The sequence below is a fragment of the Lepus europaeus genome, chromosome 9, assembly GCF_033115175.1.
Source record: "Lepus europaeus isolate LE1 chromosome 9, mLepTim1.pri, whole genome shotgun sequence".
In the NCBI taxonomy this organism is placed as follows: Eukaryota; Metazoa; Chordata; class Mammalia; order Lagomorpha; family Leporidae; genus Lepus; species Lepus europaeus.
The window spans coordinates 116,134,705-116,160,135 of record NC_084835.1 but is presented as its reverse complement, the minus strand read 5'-3'; the positions used below and the strand labels follow the sequence as shown (position 1 = coordinate 116,160,135).

General features: G+C 38.4%; 1 protein-coding gene across 3 annotated transcripts in view; it reads right to left on the bottom strand.

Moving 5' to 3' along the window:
• The window catches only part of CCDC102B (coiled-coil domain containing 102B), a 402,878-nt gene that overhangs the window by 54,716 nt on the left and 322,731 nt on the right, over positions 1 to 25,431 (bottom strand). For all 3 annotated transcript variants that reach the window (XM_062200306.1, XM_062200307.1, XM_062200308.1), the window contains one exon: positions 12,121 to 12,224. In XM_062200306.1, coding sequence (XP_062056290.1) covers positions 12,121 to 12,224 — 104 coding nt within the window. The remainder of the gene's footprint in view (positions 1 to 12,120; positions 12,225 to 25,431) is intronic.

The following is a 25,431-nucleotide window of genomic DNA, read 5'->3' as shown; positions in this document are numbered from 1 at the left end:
TTAGGAGCTGTGCTGTACACAGACATAAGTAGCTTTTAATAATTTGAGAAATGACTTAAATTTAAAGCACTCAAGAAACCAGAAATTGTGGTACAGGTTGATTATTCTTATGCTTCAAAAATGATTCATCAGGTGCTAACATTGTGGCAAAATGGATTAGAGAACCAAATGTAACACTGGCATCCCATAAGGGTGTTGCTGCTGCTCCGCCTCTGATCCAGCCCTCTGCTGATGCACTTGGGAAAGCAGTGGAAGGTGGTTCAAGTGCTTGGACACCTGCCACCCACGTGGGAGATGTGAAAGAAGCTCCTGGTTCCTGGCTTCTGTCTGGCCAGCCCCAGCCATTGGGGCCATTTGGGGAGTGAACCAACAGATGAAAGCTATTTCTCTCTCTAACTCTGATTTTCAAAATAAATAAATACTTAAAAAAAGGATTCATCACTTGAAAATCCACTAAAGCACAGGAGTTAAAAACTAAAGATATGTAATATACTATGAGTTTACATCTCTAGTCCATACATTTTAACTTGTAAGTTTTAGAACAGCAGGAAGAACTAAGACAAATAGTAAGATAAATAGTTATTCATTTAGAGGGATATTTAAAATGTAATTTAATTCTTGACTTTAATTGCAGAGCTGTAACTAAGAGATTCTATATTTTTAAAATTATTTAAATGGCTCTTAGTAGGTATAAAATCAAGATGTGTAATTCCAAAACCAAGATCAGAGGAAAAGCAACACCAGATAGCATAATCCCTGTAGAGAGCAGAACACAGCTATATCATCAAGGAAGCAAAAGCAATGAAAAAGAAGAAAGCATATTAATTGCTTGTTTATGAGATTATTATTAATATTTCTCTTATAAAAAATGAATTCTTAGATTGATTTAAAATAAAATCCATGTACATTTTGTATAAAACAAACCACAAAAGGTCTGGAGTGACAAATTCAAGACTTGAGGGCCAGTTTTCCCCACAAGGCATTTATTGAATTTTGTGGCCAGTTGGGAGCCTAAAGATTTAATCCAAAACATCTAGAGGAAGAAAAACCATCTCCAACTATCTCAAAATACTTAAGTAAAAAGAGTCACACCAGAGGAAAAGGCCTGGCAATAAAACAAACAAGACATGACAGCAGGAGAGAAAGCTGATTGATCCAAGGGCACCTACAACCCTGGGTGAAATTAGAAACTGGAGAAGAGTAAAGGCTGAAACCAACACAAGGGGAAACTGTGATTGGGAGGAAATAGAAGGCAAAGAGGAAAAAATAAAAGTAAACATTCACTTACCTTTAAAGAAGTCAAAATCACAGTGCATCCATAAAACATAAAGATGCTATTTAAAGAGACCAAGGGGACAAGAAAGGGCTAAAATGGAAAAGTTTGCCTTACATAATGTTATTTTAAAAGATGCATTGCTGGAATACCTTAATAAAGAAGCTATTCAGCATAAAGGGAAAGAGGAGAGATTTAGAAATGTTGGTAATGAAAACCCCAAGAAGACAGAGCTATGTCAACGTGAGATGATTACTTCCAATTAGTTTATCAGAACTGAGAATCCTTTTGGAATTAATTTATTGAATAATAAAAGAAGTCTGAAGAAGTATGTGTCAGAGATGGGGACACAAAAAATTATGCAAGTAAATAAAAATAGGTAATGATTAAGTTCCACAGAAAGAAATAAAAATGGGTACAAGAGAGCATTTCATCACAGTATTCTGCATGGCTCTGTGGCAAACAACCAACAAGCTCATGAAAATACAGCTGTATTTCACAAACATTTAGTAGAAACCATGGCACGGTAGGAAAAGACTAGTGGGAACTGTAGTAAAAGAGTGACATCTTCATTGACAGTGACAAGTTCTTAAGAGATAAATAGGAGATGCATGATAGGAAAAATGTATGCTCCAGGATATGAGGGAAGAAGCAAGAAAAGTGCCTCACATGTATGAAAGTAATTGCCTCTGCAAAGACAGTGAGCCTTTGATTAAAATGAAATACATTTTAAATTTTTATGAGATCAAGTATGTCATAATATATAGCTTCTGAGATTTCTGTTTGCTTAAAAAGGCCTTCCCGACACTGAAGACTAAAAAAAAAAAAAAAAAAAAAAAAAAAAAAAAAAAAATTTCATTTTCAGTACTTTCAGAGTACTTATATATTTATATATTTTATCTTTATCTCTTTGATCAACTTCTGTTGTATTTGGTATAAACTTTTAAAAATTTGTATAAATTTCTTTCTATATTTATCTATTGTATTTGAACGAGTGGGGGAGAGAGAGAGAGCACAAGATCCCATCCTCTGGTTCATTCCCCAAATGCCCTTAAAAGTCATGATGACTGGGCTAGGTCAAAGTCAGGAGCCTGAAACTCAATCCAGGTCTTCCATGTGGATGGCAGGCTCCAAACTACTCTCAATGTCACCTGCTGCTTCTCAGGGAGCTCATTAGCAGGAAGCTGGAACTGGAAGCAGAGCCGGGACTCAAACACAAATACTCCATTATGGGATGCTGGATTCCAAAGAGGCACTGTAAATGTTCTGAAAGACACACTGCTTAATTTAATTTTTATGTTACTAATTTGGACAAGCAGGCAGAAGGTCCACGGGTTCATATACTCTGTTCTAAAGCTCAACTCAATTCTATTGTATTACAATGGGGAAAACATAGCATTTACTAAGTAACATAGAGAATTCCATGGACGAGAGATTAGTATTCTTTCCTAAAGTAAAGGCTTAATTACATCTTCAGTAGACTATTACACAATTTCTCACATTGAACAATTATCAGAAGAATAAAATAATCTTCCTGAAATCAATGCTATTTATACTTTCTTTCTAGAGCCCTTCAAGAGTCTGAGATTGAGTCATCTGGCAATATTGTTCAACCATCAGTTACAGTTCTTGATGTCTAAGAACGGTAATTGTATACTAACAGAATATTAGCCTCAGTGAGGCTGAGCAACAGGAAGTGAACATCGCGACTGTGAGTGCATTTATGTTTCTCACTTTTCAGATTTCAAGTTTGAATATTACTTAATATTTTTTAAAGAAATGCTGTGGGGGATGGGCATCTGACACCATGGTTTAGACACTCCTAGGAAAGTTCACATCCCCTATCAGAGCACTTGGGTTTGAGTCCCAGTTCCACTTGAGATTCTGCCTTCCTGATCCTGCACACCTGGGGGCAGCAGATGATGGCTCAAGGTCGTGGGTCCCTGCTACAGACATGGGAGATCTGGCCTGGCCCAGCCCCCAGTGTTGTGGTCATTTGCGGAGTGACCCAATGGAAGGAAGATTCTATCTGTATCTCCATGTCTTTCCAAACCATTTCAAATAAAAAGACAAGTATGTTTTTAAAAAAGAAAGAAAGAAATGCTATTATGAATCTTCAGAATAAGGAACACCAGAATGGGGCTTGTGGTGCTGGGTTAAATTGCCACTTGGGACACTGAATCTCATTCCACCAATTCCAACCCAACTTCTTGTCAATGAGTCTGGCAAGGCAGAGAACCATGGCCCAAGTGCTTGGGTTTCTGCCCACCATCTGAGAGACCAGGATGGAAATCCTGGTTCCTGACTTTGGCCTGGCACAGCCTCAGTGCTTGTGAGCATTTGGAGAGTGAACCAGTGGATGGAAGATCTTGTCTCTCCATCTCCTCCATCTCTGTGTCTCCCTCTCTCTCTGTCATTCTGCCTTTTGAATAATATTTCACAAAAAGAACATATCATTTGTTGATCTGTCTCCTAGTTTCTAATTACTTGTAGTAACTATTTCCACTCTTGATGGTGTTGCTGAGCTTAAAGCACTGGTCTATAACATAATTACTGATTTATTGAAACTTTATATTTCAGTATCTCATTTTTTATTAATAATATCTGTACAATGGCAGGATATTCTAGCATGTTCACAGAAAAATAGAACTGGAATGTAAGGTAGTTTAGATGGGAAAAATATGGAAACTCATGCAAAGTTTTTCCATGGCATACATTTTCCATGAACTTCTAGAAGATTCCTCATATGTAGGCTCCACATAAGGGGGCTTTGGTGAATGCATAAATATGTGTTCTTTTAGTCTTTAAATGGACAATACTACAAATTCTTTTTCTAAATAATGAGTAAGATTCTGGAAACATTTATTCCATTAGGTGACCATAGACTTCCCCATCAAAATAAGATACCAAAGCAGCAGGTTAATTCAACAAATGCAGTCACTTTTTAAATGCCACATATAAGATAAAAAAATTTAGCCCGAAACACATTTCCAACCTTGAGAAACTCAGTTAATTAAAGACTTATGTAAGATAGCTTTATTCCTATTCAACTGTAACATTCTCTGTTATTATGTAGTCATTCACTGGAAATAAATAAAAGTAAACTGAAGGGAGCTGTTATAATCTAGTCTAATGCAAATAAATTAAAAATATGTCTGAGGGGATAGTAACATATTTATTCACAAACTTATAATTCACACATCTGATTACACTGTGTCCTGAGACATAATTTATGGGTAAAGTTAAATTTCTTTCTAATTTTCTATTTAGTTATTTCTTGCCCTAGAGTGTTGCCCAATATCTTTTATTAAACAAAATTTTATTTTTTTATTTTAATTCTTAGATTATAGTCATTGATAAAAGTAATGGATACTTAATTCCTTCTAACATCTCTTTAGGGTAAATAGTCTTAAATGTATGTATCATATTGTTCTTCATGAGATCTTATTGATATTTTAGGGGACCAAAACTGAAAATATGGTCAATTTTAAATATTAAAAATAGAAATTAAACTGACACATGCAATATTTGTAAATTTACAGATATTAGGAGACATTTTAATTTGTATAGCCCTCATCTTTATTTACCCTATTGCTCATTTAAACCTCATAAGATAATAAGACACATTGATTTTCAAAATGGCACAGTTAGGAAAGAATAAATTATGGCTGCGAGATCATAATTATAAAACCTATTGTTATCTCAATTTTGAAGGTGAGAAAACAGAGACTTCAAAAGATTAAATGTTTTGCTAAATTTCTAACACATATATAATGGTTATCAAACATGGACAACACAGAGATTAGTGCCACATTGGTCTTCAAATTCTTTAAATCAGAGAAATTTACTGCTCTAGGCTAGGGGAAGATAGTTTAAAAAAAAAAGTGGAGAGAGTGCAATCTCAGGGAAGAGTTAGGGAAAAAAACAGCAGAGGAAACTGCATGAAATTAGAGGGACACTGTGGATCTACGTGGAGGGGTGAACTTGCATAACTCAAGACCCCAGCAGTCAAGAGCCTCAGCACCGCTTTGGAGAATGAGGTAAGACCAGACTACAGCAGCTTAAGGCACTGGCGATAAAAGCTGTGGAAAGAGCCTTGCTTGAGTGGGGCTTGGAGCCCAGTGGGGGTCAGTGTACCTGCCAACATAGGGGGAAAAAGGGTAGAGGACGCATTTCTCTCTCTCTCTCTCTGACCATATGGAACTGGTGTCCTGTAACTGAGAGAGGGCAGGTGCCATTTTAGACATACTTAACAGCTGCGTCAGCTTGTGTCTGCACATCTAGCAACCTGCTGAGAGTGAGTCTGGCTGGGCAAATTGACAGGGGACCGGGCACTCATGACTGTGGGAGCCTGTGTTCTGGGACAGACTATGGAAACACTGTGGCTTCGTGGGAGAGGGCAGGGTGCAGCTGTGTCTCTGAGCAGTCACTGTTGGCATCTCTAATTGCTAAGGGCTCCTTGATTGCCTGGGGAGAGTCACTTCTGTGGGAACACCGTTCACACTAAGGACTGCACAGAAGCTTTGTTGGTTACAGTGGCAATGCAGGTGAATATTGCACCCACTGGGTCTACTGCCCAGGCATTGGTCTCCTTGGAAGAGAGGATGTGAGCATGAGACTAAGAAAACAGAGCTGATCATACCCTCCCCTTGATTAAAAAAAAAAAAAAAAGAGGGATTTACCATGCCCAACTTGGATGTCACTCTAGACGCTCTCCTCACACTGGAGCACTGAACAGAGCTCCTGGGGCATACCCAGCTTGTGCCTCTGGGTATTCACTGAAAGAGAAAACACTCCACTAAGCCACAAAGATAAAAGCCATCACAGGGGGAAAAAAAACCCAACAAGTTATCTCCAAAAATGCCTAAAAATGAATGCAGAAATTCAAGAAACTGGAATAAGGAAGACAACATGATGCCCCCAAATAAACAAGACAACACTTCAATACTTGAATTTGAAGATGAGCAGATTGAAAAAATGGCAGAACCAGAATTCAAAAAATTTGATTTTAGGATTACTTAGAAGTAATCAGAAGCAAATCCATAAAGTAGTCCATACATGACATGAATAAAAATTTTCCCCATGAAATTGAGATTTTAAAGAGAAATCATAATGAAATATTGGAAATGAAGAATTAAATAGATCAAATAAAAATGTGGTGGAAAACCTTAACAATAGATTCCATGAAACAGAAGAAAGAATATCTGAATTAGAAGACAAATCTCTTGATATCTTACACTCAGACCAAAACAAAGAAGAAGAATTTCAAATGACTGAACATATAGGACTTAGGAGTTCCTGAAGGCATGGAAGGAGAGAATAGATAAGAAGGCATTTTTAGTGAAATAATTTCAGAAAACTTCCCTATTTTGGATAAAGAAAGGATGTCCAAGTACAGGAAGCACATAGAACTCCTAATAGACATGACCAAAAAAGATCTTCCCTATGGCACAGTAAAACATAAAGAAAAGATTGTAAAATGTGCATAAGAGAAACACCCGATTACTATAGGATAATCTCCAATCAGACTTACAGTCGACTTATCAGAAACTCTACAGGCTAGGAGAGAATGACTAGATATATTTTAAGTCTTAAGAGGAAAAAAAATCATCAACCCAGAATACTGTTCCCTGCAAACAGAAATTGAATGAATTTGTCACCACTCTTTCAGCCTTACAAAAGATGCCCGAGGATGGGCTATACATAGAAACACAGAAATATGGTCATCACTGTGAAAGAAGGTGAAGGTAGAAAATCTCCCAATAAAAGTACAAAGGAAATCCAAAGTAAACAGCAGAAATATTTATGGAAAAATGACAAGGCCAAGTCATTACTTATTAATAGTCACCTTGAATGTAAATGGCCTCAACTCTCAGTTAAAAGATACAGATTGGCAAAATTGATTAAAAAACAAGAACCATCGATATGCTGCCTAGAGGAAACACATCTCACCAACAAAGATACATGCAGACTGAAAGTGAAAGGATGGAAAAAGATATTCCACTCTAACAGAAACCAAAAAGAACTGAGGTATCCATCCTAATATCATACAATATAGACCTTAATAAATAAACTGCTAAAAGAGGCAAAGAAAACCCAAATCAATAAAATTAGAGATGAGAAAATGAAACATAACAATAGATACCACAGATATAAAAAGAACCATCAGAAATTAATATAAAGAGCTGTATGTCAACAAATTGGGAAACCTAGAAGAAATAGGATCCCAAACACATATAACCTACCCAAATTGAGACATGAAAACACAGAAAACCTAAACAGACCAATAACCAAGATGGAAATTGAATCAGTAATAAACACCCCCCCCCCCCAAACAAAGACAATCCCAGGGCCAGATGGTTTCACTGCTGAATTCTACCAGACATTTACAGAAGAGCTAACTCTAATTCTTCTCAAGCTATTCAAAACAATTGAAAAGAGGGGAATCCTTCCGAACTCCTTCTATGAATCCAACATCACCTAAATTCCTAAATCTGATAAAGATACACAGAGAAAGAGAATTACAGGTCAATTTCCCTAATGAAAATAGACACAAAAATTTAAAACAAAATACTAGCCAATCGAATCCAACAACACATCAGAAAGATCATTCACCCGGACCAAATGTGATTTATCCCTGATATGCAGGATGGTTCAACATTCACAAATCAATAAAAGTGATACATAACATTAACAAACTGAAGAACAAAAACCACCTGATTATCACAATAGATGCAGAAAAGTCATTTGATAAAATATAACATCTTTTCATGATGAAAACTTTAAGCAAATGGGTATAGAAGAAACATTCCTCAACACAATCAAGGCAATCTACAACAAAACCACAGCCAGCATCCTATTGAATAGGGAAATGTTAGAAGCATTCCCATTAAGATCTAGAACCAGACAAGGATGTCCAGTCTCACCATTGCTATTCAACATAGACCTAGAAGTTTTAGGAGAGCCATTAGGCAAGAAAAAAAAAAATTAAAAGGATACAATTGGGAAAGAGGAAGTCAAACTATCACTATTTGTGGATGACTGGATTTTATATATAGGGTTCCAAAAGACCCAACTAAGGGCTATTGGAACTCATAAAAAAGTTTGGTAAAGTTACAGGATATAAAATCTACACATAAAAATCAATAGCTTTTGTATACACAGAGAATTCCATGGCTGAGAAAAAAACTTCTTTCTTTTTCTTTTTTTTTTTTTTGACAGGCAGAGTTAATGAGAGAGAGAGACAGAGACAAAGGTCTTCCTTCTGTTGGTTCACCCCACAAATGGCTGCTACTGCCAGCACGCTGTACCAATCCGAAGCCAGGAGCCAGGTGCTTCCTCCTGGTCTCCCACACGGGAGCAGGGCCCAAGCACTTGGGCCATCGTCCACTGCACTCCCGGGCCACAGCAGAGATCTGGACTGGAAGAGGAGCAACCGGGACAGAATCTGGCACCCCAATCAGGACTAGACCCTGGCAAGCCAGCGCCACAGGTGGAGGATTAGCCTAGTGAGCCACGGCGCTGGCCAAGAAAGAACTTTTAAGATCAATCCCATTTAGAATAGCTGCAAAAAAAAATTTAAATGCCTTGGAAAAAATTCAACCAAGGACACCAAATATTTATGATAATCAAATCATTAAAGAAAGAAATAAAGAAGACAAAAAATGGAAAAATCTTCTATGTTCATGTTTTCTAAGAATCAACATCATCAAAATTTCCATACTAACAAAAGCAATTTACAGATTTAATGCAATATCAATCTAAATACCAAGGATATTCTTATCAGACAATGCTGAAATTCATATTGAAACACAGGAGACCCCAAATAGCTAAATCAATTTTGTACAACAAAAACAAAGCCGGAGGCATCACAATACCAGTTTTCAAGATATACTACAGGGTAGTTACAATCAAAAAAGCCTGGTACAGGCACAAAAGCAGATGGATAGACTATTGTAACAGAACAGAAACTCCATAAATTAATCCATGCATCTACAAAGAATATTGAGAATGTCTTTGTTGCCTATATCTGCATCTCTCTGTCTGTTCGTATTTTTTTATGTATGTACCTATATATTTGTCTAAAAAGAGAATCCCCTCTTGTTCACCAGAATTCTATAAAACACATATCTGCGAAAAGAATCTGTTTGCAGAAATGGCCATTTGTTCTGAGGGAAAGATGATTAAAGAGGCAAACAGGGATCTAGAGAGTAAAGTTAAATTTCATTTCTGTCCTCTTGGAGATCAGCTGCTAAACGATGAGAAACTAATTATAAGAAGGGAAAGACCCAGACACAGACACCCCAGCCGAACCAGACATGAGTGAAACCACCTTGGACATCCCAGCCTAACCAACAGTCCCATTGAATGGAGCCTCAAAATTAAGCAGGAGAACCATACTTTTGATCACAGCTAACTCAACAGAAACATGGCTAATTAGAAATCATTGTTGCTTTCAGCCATTAAATTATGGCATATTGGTTGTTCGGCAACATATAACTGAACAACATTTTACTTCTCAATATTTGATACAAAATTATTTAAGCAAATACCTCTCTTAAACCATTGCCAGCACAAAATCAGCGCTCACTAGGCAACTCCATCCGATCCTATCCACATAAGAACTGTCCATTCCAGCTTTCCTCATCTGGCTTATGTGGCCAACAGATCTACCTTAGGAAGAGTAAATGAGTTAATATATATAAAGCATCTAGGGTGATTATTTACTCATGGTAGCCCTATACGTGGCATTTATTAGCAAGGGCCTGTATTGAGATCATAGAGTAGCTGCCTGATTTGCCTATCACAATAATTGAATTCTAAAGTAGGAGAAGAGCATAATATAATGTGGAAATGTAAAAACATACTTCTTTTTTTGCTCTGAAGTTGTAAAATGAGTAAGCCTTTAGAAGAGAGTTTAGATTTTCCCTTGTATATGGTGATCTGGAGATGATGATGTGCAAAGGAATTGTGGAATCTAAGTGGAGTGTTGAGGGACAGCAGACTCCTGTTGTCCACTTTTACTTGTACTTTAAGGAGTAAGATGCCTTAAATATTACCCCACACAAACAGAGGCGGGCCTTGATTATCCTCTCTTGAGACTGCATCCATGGTTGGCATTGTAGCACAGTGGGTTAAGCCAATGCTGGTGATGCAGGTATCCCATTTCAGAGTTCCATTTCCAGTCCTGGGTGCTTCATTTCCAACTACCTGCTCATGAGCCTGGGAAGGCAATGCAGGATGATCCAATTGCTTCAACCGCTGCTGCTGATTTGAGAGACAAAGATGGAGTTGATGGCTCCTGGCTTTGGCTTGGCTCAGACCTGGCTATTGTGGGCATTTGGGGAGGGAACCAACAGGTGGAAGATTGTCACTCACACTCCTTCTCTCCCTCCCTCCCATTTCTTTTCTTGCAAAAAACATAAAACATAAGAAAACCCAAACTTCAACATGAGCCACAAGATATATAGGTGTGTGTGTTTGGGTGTATGAAGGTTTCAAAGAAATATTGAAGTATTCATCTAAGTACAGTATTATATTTAGCTTTGTTCTTACCACTCAAAGGGAAACCACAGCTTTATTTCAGCCTGATACATCCCCAGATACTACTTTCCAATGGCAATGGGCTTTTCTATAATTTTACTGCACAAATGCCCCTTTTTCTTTCTTAGAGATGCTTGCAGCTTTTCTTAGCTATGATCACAGTGTCTTATTATTTTCTTAGAATATTTGTATTAATTACAGTAGAAATCTTAGCTTGCCTGTTCAGTCAGCTCACAACATAAACATTTTTATGACCTCTCTGGTCACTTTTGCTTGTTAGAAAGAATCAAATAGGAATTATACGCAAACATCCAAGAAGTTTATTGTTACCTCTTTTGGGTAAAATCTATTTTCCATATGACACAGCACCCCACACTCACATACACAAAAGGCACCCTCACAAAGGTCAATCAGTTACTGAACTGAACTAAGCTATGTGCTTATACACAATGGTCTTTTATTAACTACCCAGCGACATCTATGTTTTCAAGTTACATTTCTATTGCAGATATTATACTTTCATACAATATTTTCATACTACTTTCATACAATAAAGATATTTCATGATACTTTATACAATATGTTGTACTTCATACAATATATTTTCATATATTATGTGAAATATATTCTGACAGCTGTTTGCCTTTATTTTTAAGATTTATTTATTTATTTGAAAGGCAGAGTTACAGAAAGGTGGAGAGAGAAAGAGAAAGAGGGAGAGAGAGAGGCAGCGGCAGAGGGAGAGAGAGAGAGAGATCAATCTTCCATCTACTGGTTCACTCCCAAAATGGCTTCTATGACCAGAGCTGGGCCAGTCCAAAGCCAGGAGCCAAGAGCTTCTTCCAGGTCTCCCATGTGGGTGCAGGGGCCCAAGGGCTTGGACCATCCTCTGCTGCTTTTCCAGACACATTAGCAGGGAGATGGATCAGAAGTGGAGCAGCCAGGACTCAAACAGGTGTCATATGGGACACTAGCATTGTAGGTGGTGGTTTTACTTGCTCCACCACAGTGCAGGTCTTAGTAGCTTGCCTTTCAAAAATTGTGTACCTTTTAGCAATTAAACTGTTATCAAGTGATCCTTAAACTCTTTGCTACAACATGCAACATCTATTAGACAAAAATAATAAAACCTAATAAGGCTGACAAATAAAGAATTGTTTTTATATCCGTTTCATGAATATTTCTAGTTGATGAAAATATTGTTACTGATACTTAAGAATATATGAAATAAGTAAAGGACAGCAAGATTTTCTTACGTAATTTCCTAATCTTGATTTCAACATATTTTGTTAAATAGTAATTACCGGTTTTGTAAGTGCTTGATTTCGATCTCCAGGTTTCCATTTGTTTCTTTCTGTTCATCCAGAGATCTCTGGAGCTTTCGGATCTGACTCAGGGAATCGTCAAGCTGAAAACAAAGTGGAAAATGCTTCCATTAACTTTACGAGAACCACTGAAGAGCACAGTGACTACAGTTAATAGTAAGGGAATGTGCACTCTCAAACTGCTGAAAGTAGCTTTTAAGTGTTTTATCATAAAAAAATGGATTTGTGAGGTAATGCAAAGGCTAAGTAATTTAGTTCATCTATACACAAAGGACATGTATGGTAACAGCATGATACATTGAATATGTTTATACATATTCAATACATGATACAATAAATATGTTCATTTTTTCTGTTTAAAAATATGTATTTGAGAGATACAGACAGATTCAGGCAGAGATACCAATGGATAGATTGTAGGAGGGAGAGAAAGGGCTGGGGGAGAGAAAGAAAGGGAGAGAGAGAGAGGTCCTTTCTGCTGCTTTAGTCTTCAAATGCCTGGAATAGCTGGGGCAGGACCACACCAAAGCAAGGGGACACTAATTTTGTCAGGTCTTCCATGTGAGTATCAGAGACTCGTTTCCTTGAGTCATCACCTGCTGCTTTCCAGCATGTGTGTGCATTAGCAAGAAGCTCGTATCAGAAGTGGAACCAGGACTTGAAAAGAGCACCCTGATAGGAGATAAGGACATCCCAAGTGGTGTCCTAATCACTATGCCAAATACCCACCTCAACTTCAGGGACTGAAACTGGATTTTCACAGCTCAAGAAACTCAACAACAACACAAGCAATACAGTTAAGAAACGGGCAAAGGATCTGAACAGGCATTTTTCAAAAGAGGAAATCCCCCAAAAAAACAAAAAACAAAAACAAAAACAAAACAAAACAACAACAACAAAAAAAATGGCCAGCGCCCTGGCTTAACAGGCTAATCCTCCGCCTTGCGGCACCGGCACACCGGGTTCTAGTCCCGGTTGGGGCACCGGATTCTATCCTGGTTGCCCCTCTTCCAGGCCAGCTCTCTGCTATGGCCTGGGAAGGCAGTGGAGGATGGCCCAAGTCCTTGGGCCCCGCACCCGCATGGGAGACCAGGAGAAGCACCTGGCTCCTGGCTTCAGATCAGTGAGATGCGCCGGCCGCAGCGGCCATTGGAGGGTGAACCAATGGCAAAAAGGAAGACCTTTCTCTCTGTCTCTCTCTCACTATCCACTCTGCCTGTCAAAAAAAAAAAAAAAAGAGGAAATCCAAATGGCTAACGTTCTGCTCCTTTCTGAGGGTAGCAGTAATGGCTGGGACCTTTTGTGTTCCTGTCCCTTTTGCAGTCCAGCTTCCAGATTCCACCTCATGGGTTTTCAGATCCCTTCTATCATATCCAGCTTCATAAAACGAGACTCAAAACAGTTGAGGGTTACTGATATGATTTTAACTTAAAAATCCATTTTAGGGATATACTTTTTAAAAAAATTACATCATGGCAGCCAGTCTGGAAATGCATGTAGACTAATTTTTTCATGAGAGAAAATAATGTAAACAATTAATAAATTTTGACACATTTTTAATCATAATGATCAAATACATTCCTACTACAAAACAATTAAATCATTAGATGTGACTACAGGTAGAAAGCACCCCCATTAAAGTAATCAGCAGATTCAGAAAATTCTGTAAAATTTGTAGAGGGCACTTAACGAGAAATCCCTGGAACTCTAGGCTTCATCTTCATAATGATAAAACTGACATTTTATTGTCATCAAATTGATCAAACACTTAGACACAGAGTCAAACTTAACTGCAAGAAAGTCATAATACTTAAAAGAAATCTGAATCTAATCTGAATCTATATAGATACTATTTTTGTAATGTTCCACAAAGATTAAAACATGGAAATACAGGAAATAAATGAAAAAGTTTAGATAATTTAACCAAATGTACAAATGAAATTCATAAGAATATATTTTTATAAATTATTAGCATACCTATAATAACATGATATATTAATAAGAATATATATAAGAATAGCATCCCCTATCAAAATATCAACAAATCCAAAATAACTTCAGGATAATGAAAGGAATCAGTCAAAGCTAGAATGGTAAAAAGGCAGAGAGAACAAAGGGCCCCTCCTGTAATATGGAACATTTTCTTAACCCAGCTGAGAAACCAGCCCGATCTAGAAGGTAAGTGTAGTGAAAGAGAGGCTGGCGTTGTAGCAGAGCACGTAAAGCCGCTGCCTCCAATGCTGGCATCCCATACGAGGGATGGTTTGATTTCTGGCCACTCCACTTCTGAGCCACCTCCCTGCCAATGTGCGTGGGAAAGCAGCAGAAGACGACCAAGTCCTTGGGTCCCTGAACACACATGGGAGACCAGGAAGAAGCTCCTGGCTCCTGGCTTCAGCCTGGCCTAGCCCAGGCCATTGGCACTCATTTGTGAACTGAACCAGTGGATGAAAAGACCTCTCTCTGTCTCTCCCTTTCTCTCTAACTCCTTCATAAATAAATAAATAAATAAATAAACAAATAAATATTCAAAACAACAACAACAAAAAGAATTTCGTGTCAGGAGAAAGGCTCTGCTGCCAAGGTCACCCAGAAGGGCAGGTGACTAGAGCTGTCTGTGACCAGTCTGGGATTAAGGGGAAAGACAAACAGCTCCCTCCCTCCACGCCCATACAGGCTCCAAGACAGAACTTGTTCTCTGCCCTGTAACAGTCACAAGCAAACTGGAGGAATGGGAGGTAGGGTAGGAGGAGCTCACTACGCAAGAAATGCTTTTCATAAAGGATCTTTTACAAATTTTCCTACAGGCATAAAAACCCAAGATCATGTTTTGTTTTGTTTTTTTTCCTTCTGAAAAAGGCCCTCCGAACTGCTTTCCCTCTGTTCTTTACATCTCTCTCTGCTCTCTTCAATAAAATCTTGCTAAAAATTGCCTTCTCAGTTTGTTCATCTGCTTCATAGTTTGTTGCACACAGAACGAGTTAAGTTCCTGGGGTTCAAAACATCTTGGTGCAGTGGCCAGGAATCAAACTCCTTTACCAGTAGGTGTAACAGTAGTATCTACTAAATAGTGGCTAAATAATAAATATTTACTCGGCCGGCGCCGTGGCTCAATAGGCTAATCCTCCGCCTTGCGGCGCCGGCACACCGGGTTCTAGTCCCGGTCGGGGCACCGATCCTGTCCCGGTTGCCCCTCTTCCAAGCCAGCTCTCTGCTGTGGCCAGGGAGTGCAGTGGAGGATGGCCCAAGTGCTTGGGCCCTGCACCCCATGGGAGACCAGGAGAAACACCTGGCTCCTGCCATCGGATCAGCGCGGTGCGCCGGCCGCAGTGCACTTACCGCGGCGGCCATTGGAGGGTGAACCAACGGCAAAAAGGAAGACCTTTCTCTCTGTCTCTCTCTCACTGTCTTTACTCTGCCTGTCAAAAACTAAAATAAATAAATAAATATTTACTAAACATCTGGATAAAATCATCAAATTATGTAGAAAAATAAACAAAAGATGCCCATTTCAATGTGTAAGCTAGTAATAGAAACATACATACACATACCAAAGAGTATTTCTGTGTCATACAATATGCAAGGCACAAAATAACTTTGAATACATTTGAATACATAAAATGTTAATGTTATTGTTTAATATTTATTTTAGTGTTTAACAGATTCAATATAATTCATAGATACAATTTTAATATAATGATTTTCCCTTCCTCTCTCCCTCCCTTTCTTTCAAAGAGCAAATTCTAAAACTTCATATAGAGTAGGATCCCAATGTTGTAAAATACATACACATGGTTTTCCTAATAAATGTGTTTTTCTACCCCAGTTGGATTCAGTAGATCTAATGACTAGAATATGGGATTAGCATTACAGAGCTGATTTTTGGCTGCAATGCAATAAGTACAAGAACCAATTTGCTATATTGTCTGATTGGCTCTGGTTTTATCTAACATGGCACCAGTGACAAAAATGTATAAAGATCTTTGATCCTTGCTCATAATATAAAAACTGATGATAGAAAATGATTAGCTTTTATTTTTTTAAATGTGGCATAACCAAATTTTGATTCACTCAATATATAAGAGTTAAGGATACACATTTATGGAATAGCTCAGGACATAACTGCAATTATTTTCCATTGGAACAAATTTCTTATAATATCTTTAAGACATGTTTATTAGGAACACAAAGACCACATTGTAGCAAAATATGTATATGTAAATGCATGTATGTATATACAGATCTATGTATCATTTTTGGTAAGATTTATTCATTTATTTGAAAGACAGAATTACAGAGAAAAGAAGAGACACACAGAGGGACAAAGAGATCTTCCATCTGCTGCTTTACTAGCCAAATGGCTACAATGGTCAGGCTTAAGCCAGGAACCAGGAACTATATTTTGTTCTCCCACATTGGTGGAAGGGGCCCAAACACTTGGGCTGTATTCCCCAAAATTCTCAGGTACATTAGCAGGGAGCTGGACCAGAAATGGAGCAGCCGGGACTCAAACTTATGTTCATATGGGATGCCAGCATCATAGGCAACAGTTTGACCTGCTGTGCCACAACACTGACCCTACCCAATTTTCTTCTCTTCTTTCCTTTCCTTTCTTTCCCCTTCCTCCCTCCCTCCCTTTCTTCCTTCTTTCCTTCCTTCCTTCCTCCCTCACTTCCTCCTTCCTTTATCTATCTATCTATCTATCTATCTATCCTCAGTGTGTAAATGAGCATATATGCAAACATACACATATATAGGGATGGATGTAAAATAGGTAACTAGATAGGCAAGGTTGAAAGAAAATATGGTAAAAAGCTAAACTATCGAGGATTATAGGCATTAAAAAAAAAGACATTTATTTATTTGAAAGGCAGAGTTATGTACAGAGGGGAAGACACAGTGCTCTTCCATCCTTTGATTCCTCAAATGGTCATATGAGCCGAGGCTGGGCCAGACTGACTGAAGCCAGGAACCTGGAACTCCATCTGGGTCTGCCATATGGGTGACAAGGGTGCAAAGACTAGTGCCATCTTCTGCAGCTTTCCAAGGGACATTAGCAGGGAGCTAGATGGGAAGTAGAGTAGCTGGGACTTGAACTGTGCCCATATGGGACACTGGTGTTGCAGGCAGTGGCTTAATCTGCTGGGCCACAACACCAGTCCCCCTTAAGCATGTTTAAACATGTTTACTTTTACATTTGATTTTTATAAATCACTATAAGGGCCTTCTTTTATAAGGAATCGGGAAAAAAGTTCCACCTTAAATTTTGAGAAAAATGGAAATAAAATTTGATGAAAACTTTATAAGGTTTTTTGGAGTCAATCATATACAAGTTCCTAAAATATTCATTATTTTATTTCTCATGTTTTTAAATGTTAGATAAACAATATCAAAAACACAAAAATCTCATTCCAAACAAATATACTTCATTAGGACTATGAAAAAGTCAAACTGAGCTAAGTGATTGCTGACATTATGTTCTCTGATAGAACACTCTATAGAATATATTTATTTAAATTTCAAAATATCACTTTTATGTTATTTAACTTAGGGAAAAGTTCTTCCTAATATTGTGATAATTTATAGCATTTCTTCTGTAAAATTCTATATAAAAATTAAAAAGTACTGTAAAGGTTGCTGTGATATTTAATTTTTTAAGATTTATTTATTTATTTGAAAGGCAGAGTTATGGGGGTAGACAGACAGAGAGAGAGAGAGTGAGAGATCTTCCATCCACTGGTTCGTTCCCCAAATGGCCACAACAGCTGGAGCTGAGCTGATCAGAAGGGTAAGAGCCAGGAGCTTCTTCTGGGTCTCCTATGTGGGTGCAGGGGCCAGGCACTTGGGTCATCTTCTGCTGCTTTTCCCAGGCACATCATCAGGGAGCTGGACTGGAAGTGGAGCAGGCAAGACATGAGCCAACGCCCATATGGAATGTCGGTACTGTAGGCAGCAACTTTACCTGCTAAGCCATAACACTGGCCTTATCAGCTGTGATATTTTATTCGTTTTTGTTGCTTAAATGGTTTTGTATTTTTCAAATTTGTCAAGATTCTATTAAATTTACAATTAAAAACAAATAAATATTTAAATTAATTTTAAGAATCATCTAGGAAATTGCCCGAAGTGTGGTTCAGACCTTCACAAACTCCTATCTTGGCAAACCCCAATGACTTTGTTAAAATGCCGACTGGGACTCCATTGCTCCCCTGAGAAATCCCTCTGTTGGCCTCAGCTGAATCCCAGAACCCAGATCAGCACCTAAATTCCACTCTCTCTCATATCACTTTCTGCCAGGGGAATCGCTCTGTTACTTTCTCAAGCTTCTCTGAATTTATAGAATTCTCAGTACATGGCAGAGTGATTTTGTTGTGGGGGTGGAAATTGTTTCCTTCTTCCTCCTTTCCCCTATGTCTTCGCTCACTTTTCTCTACTCTCTGGAATGGGCCATGACTTTACTCCCAATATTCTTTAAATTAGTCCTCTTAAACTTTGACATTTTTTTTTAAAGGCAGAGTTACAGAGAGAAGGAAAGACACACAGAGAGACCTTTCATCCGTTGGTACACTTCTCAAATGGCTGCAACAGCCAGAGCTGTTCCAGGCTGAAGCCAGGATCTTGAGCTTCTTCTGGGTCACCCACGTGGGTGCAGGGGCCCAAGCAATTGGGCTATGTTCTGCTGCTTTCCCAGGAGCATTATCAGGGAGCTGGATGGGAAGTGGAATAGATGGTTCTGTAACTACTGCTGTGTGGGCTGCTGGAGTCACAGGCAGCAGCTTAATCCACTTTGGTCCCTCACCTTAGGATCTGGTTAAATTGCAAATTTGTAAAGTGCAGCTTAAGGCTTTTGCCTTTCCAAAGCTCCCTGTGATGCAGATGCTCCCCTGAATATGCTGGGGCAGAATTCAGTGAAAGTGCCCTGGGTAGTGTAACAGCAGCTCTTACCAGATAATTCACTAAACCTGTCGTTTACCTCACCCATAACCCTTGCAAAACGTAGCTATTAGCATCATTTTCTGTCTCTCCTAGATTGGGAGTCTCTTGATAGTGCGCTCTCTCTCTCTCTCTCTCTCTCTCTCTCTCTCTGTGTGTGTGTGTGTGTGTGTATTTCCACTAAATCTGCTTGACTTATGCACTGGATCCATCCCCTTTCACCTGCTCGGTCTACAACAGAACACGCACAGCTTCAGTTCCCCTCCTGTGTTGTCTGGTTCCTTTCTCTACCCTTGACCATTCCTTTGTACTGCCTCCTCCTCCTCCAGCCTGGAACCTCCTTTCAACAATAAATGATTCACTTTCATTAACAGCTTCCCTATATTTGCCTAACATTCCGGCACCGTTAATACTGTGAGCTGTCATGTATCTTACTGGCTTCTATCTTGCAGTTGCACTAGAAGGCAAAATTTATGCAATAGAGGTATTCACTTCATTCACGCCTGTATCCCAAGTGCCTGGAATAGTATTTGCTTGTTTTTTTAAAAAAGAATGAATAGATGTTGGATAGGCTAAAGCAACAGATGCCCTTCCAATGTTGTTAACAAATTTTGCCAAGCAAGTAGGCCATAATTTGAAGAATTCTATATAAATAGTATCTAAAGCTTTATATATGCCAGATGAACCCAATTCAATATTTACTGTGAGTACAGAGTAATTGCTTTGTTCCTTTTGCTACTCTGGTAAAGGCCCAGGCAGTCTGCCTGAAATCTGGGTAGGTTCCTAAAAATCTATCACTCCAGGAAAACACATTCAAACCATGTCTCAGAATCTGATCACACTGGCTGTACAACAAGGGTCTAAGTATACTCTCAGTCTTGTTGATATGGGGAGAAGGACCTCAGATGAAAAACATTTTCTTAGAAAATGTTAATTTCTTCATTTAAAAGAAAGGAAAATATGCGGGACCTGGAAAGACAATTACTGCATGATTTTCTTCATGTGTGGGAGCTAAAATTTAACAAACGTGAAAGGAAGAAGAAAGAAATATCTGTGTGTATCAATATTGCTGCAAATATAGTTTTGTATAACTTTGTTTTATACCATTATAAAATCAATGGTTATGAAAGTTATGCTACTATAATTTTAATGATCTGTGATCACTTTAAAATTTACTGTATATAGGTGAAATGGTCATTTTTATATTCGACTTTTGGTTATAGCTGTTGTGTATATTTCCACTAAACCATGGTATTTTTGCTTAAGCCTTTTTACTGTAATGCAAATTTAAAAGATGTTATCTCAAAACCTAAAAAAAAGGACAAGGGGAAGGGAGGAGGGGGGAGGGAGGAGGGAGGGAAGGAATTTCATAATATTCTTAGAATTGTTTCTACAAATCACATTGAATCTGTTAAAAACTAACTAAAAATTAATATAAAAATGTTAAAAAAATAAATGGCTAGAAAAGTTTTAGCACATAAATCCCACTTGAAATGCCATGCCAATCTTTAACTAAATCTCCACTGGGAATCACTGATAATCAGTTTCAATAATTCTTTCCATTACAGATAGGGCAGGCCTAATTCCTGTCATGGAACTGGAAGAGACAAGCTCAGCTTCAGGAATTCTGGCCCGAACTTCTGTCCAGTCTGCTTCAGGCCATCCACAGTGGGGTGTTTTCATAATCTCTCCAACTTAGAATTGGATTACATCAGTGAAGAATGATGGCCCAAATATAGGTAAAGTCCCTATTTGCAAACCCCCTAAACCCAGATCATGTAATGTAGAACCCTTGCATGATATTTTGCTGGTTTTGAACAATTATTGCAGAGTAAATTTTGCACACTTATTATTGGAACTGAAATATTCTGATCCATTTTATTAAGGACAATGTTCAATGTGTTCTTCATCAGAAAAACAGTGAAATGAATCAAGACACTTTATTGAAAATTCTGGGTGCTGTAAGGTGAGAAGTCATTACCTTTCAAGAGATTTGTAAGGACATGTGTTACATGATTCTACCTATTATTTAGAATGTTTCAAAATCAATTTTAGGTTTTCAATATAGTACTACTGCCTACATGTAAATTACCGGATAACTTAAATTTAGTAAGCCCAAGAAATTACTACAGATATATTCAAAATTAAAATTAGATCATCTAATATAAAATGTCCTGTGGCCTTATAGCCCATGTTTGTAACCATAATAAAGACATCTTCCTTTCCTTTCCCTTTTATTACTTTTATATAACAAAAACCAGCTACTGATATCATGCATTACCTCTGCTAGTCTAATGAACAGTAATATTTGCATGAGAAATTCAGGAGCCTACTAGGAGAGATGGTTTAGAATGCTGGCCTTTTACCCGGCTAACACAGGAGCTACCACCCAACGGACACTGATCTCCTTGTCAACAGATCTCCACCTGGCTGGTGCCCCAGATTTCTCCAGAGGAGCTGGTTGGACTTCATCAACACAAAGCCTACACATATGCATAATTATCAATTGAACAGAGGCATGGTTTTATTTCTAATCTCACCCTGCAATTATTCCTGTCCCTTTACAAACCCTTCTTGCCGGTTTGTTGGGAAGAAAGCACATTTTGGATCAAGAGATCTCTCCCCAAGTGCCAATTTTTTTTTTTTTTTGGACAGGCAGAGTTAGACAGTGAGAGAAAGAGACAGAGAGAAAGGTCTTCCTTCCGTTGGTTCACCCCCCAAATGGCCGCTACGGCCGATCTGAAGCCAGGAGCCAGGTGCTTCCTCCTGGTCTCCCATGCGGGTGCAGGGCCCAAGCACTTGGGCCATGCTCCACTGCCTTCCCAGGCCACAGCAGAGAGCTGGACTGGAAGAGGAGCAACCGGGACTAGAACCCGGGGTACCGGTGCTGCAGGCGGAGGATTAGCCAATTGAGCTGCGGTGCTGGCCCAAGTGCCAACTTCTTGAGATAAACTCATTCTTCTTGCCAACACTCCTCTCTGGTTAACTGGCGAGCCATGCTGCAGTGAGCAGCAAGGGCCTGATTATTTGTCCAGTAACAGTGCTGGGTGTGATCTTTGTGGGAATTAATAGCTTCCTTGCTGATCTTTATAGATTTACCACTGAATTTTACAGGAATTTCAAGCTTTCATGGAAATGTCTGTTAAATTTTATAAACTATTTTCCATTTAAATTAGGTAGCATCATTGTATAACTGATGAGTTAAAATGTTAAAGAAATATTAGGGGCTAGCGCTGTGGCACAGTGGGTTAAAGCCTTGCCCTGCAGCAGCGGCATTCCATATGGACGCCGGTTTAATTCCTGGCTGCTCCACTTCTGATCCAGCTCTCTGCTATGGCCTGAGAAAGCAGGAGAGGATGGCCCAAGTCCTTGGGTCCCTGCACTCATGTGGGAGACCTGGAAGAAGCTCCTTGCTCCTGGCTTCGGATCAGCTCAGCTCTGGCCTTTGTGGTCATTTGGGGAATGAATCAACGGATGGAAGACCTCTCTCTGTAACTTTGTCTTTCAAATAAATAAAATAAATCTTTTTAAAAAGATTTATTTATTTGTTACAGACAGTGAGATGGAGAGATGGAGAGAAAGGTCTTCCTTCTATTGGTTCACTCCCCAAATGGTTGCAATGGCCAGAGCCTTGCCGATCTAAAGCCAGGAGCCAAGAGATTTTTCCTGGTCTCCCATGCAGGTGCAGGGGCTCAAGCACTTGGGCCATCTTCTACTGCTTTCCCAGGCCACAGCAGAGAGCTGGATTGGAAGAGGAGCAGCTGGGACTCGAACCGGCGTCCATATGGGATATCAGCGCCGCAGGAGGAGGATTAACCTACTGCGCCACAGTGCTGTCCCCCTAAAATAAATCTTTAAAAAATGTTAAAGAAATATTAAACGAGCTAACATTGGATAAATGCATCACTGAAATAACTTACTTGGTTTTGATGTCTAAAAACCATAACTTTTATGATAAGTAGTAATAACAATACTCTTGTACAAATAGGATTAATAAAAGCAAAAATAGGGAGATGGTTGGATCAATAAATCTTCGAATTAAGTTCATTAGGACAAAAGATACAATATGTGGTTATAAGTGAATTAGTACTCTTTAGTAATTCTATATGGAATAACACAGTTCAGATTTGAGAGATTCCTATCTTAAAGAAAATGTATTTTGAGAAACCCATCAATGTTTCCCCCCTAATTGGACCTGTACAGTGATAAGAAAGATGCAATATTGCCAGTGTTTTGAACCAATTATTTTCCGAGTCTTGATTGTCACCTTGAGTTACAAAGAGCTAGAATGACCTTCCAAGTGGATGTGCTGCTGTGCCAGTGCTTCTGTTTAAAAGCACATATAGGTAAATCTGCAAGATAGCCCAACAATCTTTACCCTCCAAAAAATGTAAGTATGAAAATAATAAGAAGTAGAAATTGGAAACTCATGGTTTCAGATTATTGCATTGTTTGAAATGCTTTATTAATAAAGACAATGTTTACTTGACTTAAGGATAGACATACAGATCAATGGGTTGAAGTTCTGACAATAGATCAGAAAGAAATTCTCAGCTTCTTTTTTTTTTTTTTTTTTTTTTTTTGACAGGCAGAATTAGACAGTGAGAGAGAGAGACAGAGAGAAAGGCCTTCCTTCTGTTGGTTCACCCCCCAAATGGCCGCTACGGCCGGCGCTGCACTGATCTGAAGCCAGGAGCCAGGTGCTTCCTCCTGGTCTCCCATGAGGGTGGCAAGGCCCAAGCACTTGGGCCATCCTCCACTGCCTTCCCGTGCCACAGCAGAGAGCTGGACTGGAAGAGGAGCATCAGGGACAGAATCTGGCGCCCCAACTGGGACTAGAACCCAGGGTGCAGGCGCCGCAGGCGGAGGATTAGCCTAGTGAGCCACGGCGCTGGCCAAAATTCTTAGCTTTATAGTCAGCTGATTTTTTTACATGAGTGTGAAGACACTACAATGAGGGAACAGTATTTTGAACAAATAGTTTTTGGAACAAATGGATAGCCACAAGTAAAGAATAAAGTTGAACCCCCATTTCACACCATTCACTAAAGTTAGCCTAAAATAGAATATAGACCCAAAGAGAAGTGCTAAACTATAAAATTCTTAGAAGAAAAAATAAGAGTAAATACTTATGGCATTAGATTGGACATACAACAGCAAGAATAAGAGCAGCAAAATAAATTCTATGAATTAAGAAAATTAAAATGGAAATTTTTTTTATTTTGAAGCTTTTAAAAATACTTCAAGAAAGTAGAATAATTCACAGAATGAAAAGTTGAAGACAAAATATTTGCCATAAATGAAAACTCACTCATACCCAGATTAAATTCTCTCTCTCTCTTTCACACACACACACCATGTTATAACAAAAAGACAGTTGAAGAATGGGTAAAGGATCTGAATAGATATTTTTCCAAGAAAAATATACAAATCACCAATTGCCATTTTAAGTATGCTTAATATCATTAGTCATCAGAGAAACACAAAACAAAATCACAATAAAAAAAAATCTCACAGCCATATTTTGAAAAATGAACTCCAACAAGTATTGGTAGGGATGTGGGCAAAACACAATTCTATGGTATTGCTTGTGAAAATGTAAAATTATACATCCACTTTAGAAATAGTTTTAAAGTTATACATGGAGTTATCAGTTAATCCATCTATTCCAAAGCAAATGCAAACATACATCTGCACAAAACTTACACAAGAATGCTGACTGCAGCATTATTAATAGCCAAACAATAGAAACAACGCAAGTACTCATCAACTGATGGATGAACAGGCAGAATGTGATATAACCATACCACAGCAGAGCATGTGGCCATACAAAGGATGCAGCACTGGTACACGCTGCCACATGGATGAACATGGAAAGCCTTATGCTACACGAAAGAAGTCAGTCACAAAAGGCCACAAAGTTCATGATGTTATTTGCCTGAAATGTCCGTAACAGGTAAATCCACAGACACAGAACGTCGGTTAGCAGTTACCAAAAGCTGTGATAAGGACCATGGGGAATAATTGCTAATGCATATGGGGTTTCTTTGGGGGTTGATGAAAATGATTAAAATTTAATTACACTGATTATTCAACGGTATATCAAAATGAAAGTGAATATTTACAGTACATGAATTTTATAGTACATGAAGTAGATTGCCTTAAAGCTCTTCAAAGACATATTTTTTCAGTTGCTGTAATTTTTATATACTGTGAAATCAAAATTCATTCTAGTATATCTACAAAGAAATGAAGTTGATTGAATATATGTAGTGTTTCCAAAGTTCTTATGAATAGTATCTTAAATAACGGCATCACTTTAATTTGTAAAATTTGACTATTTTATATCGATATGAT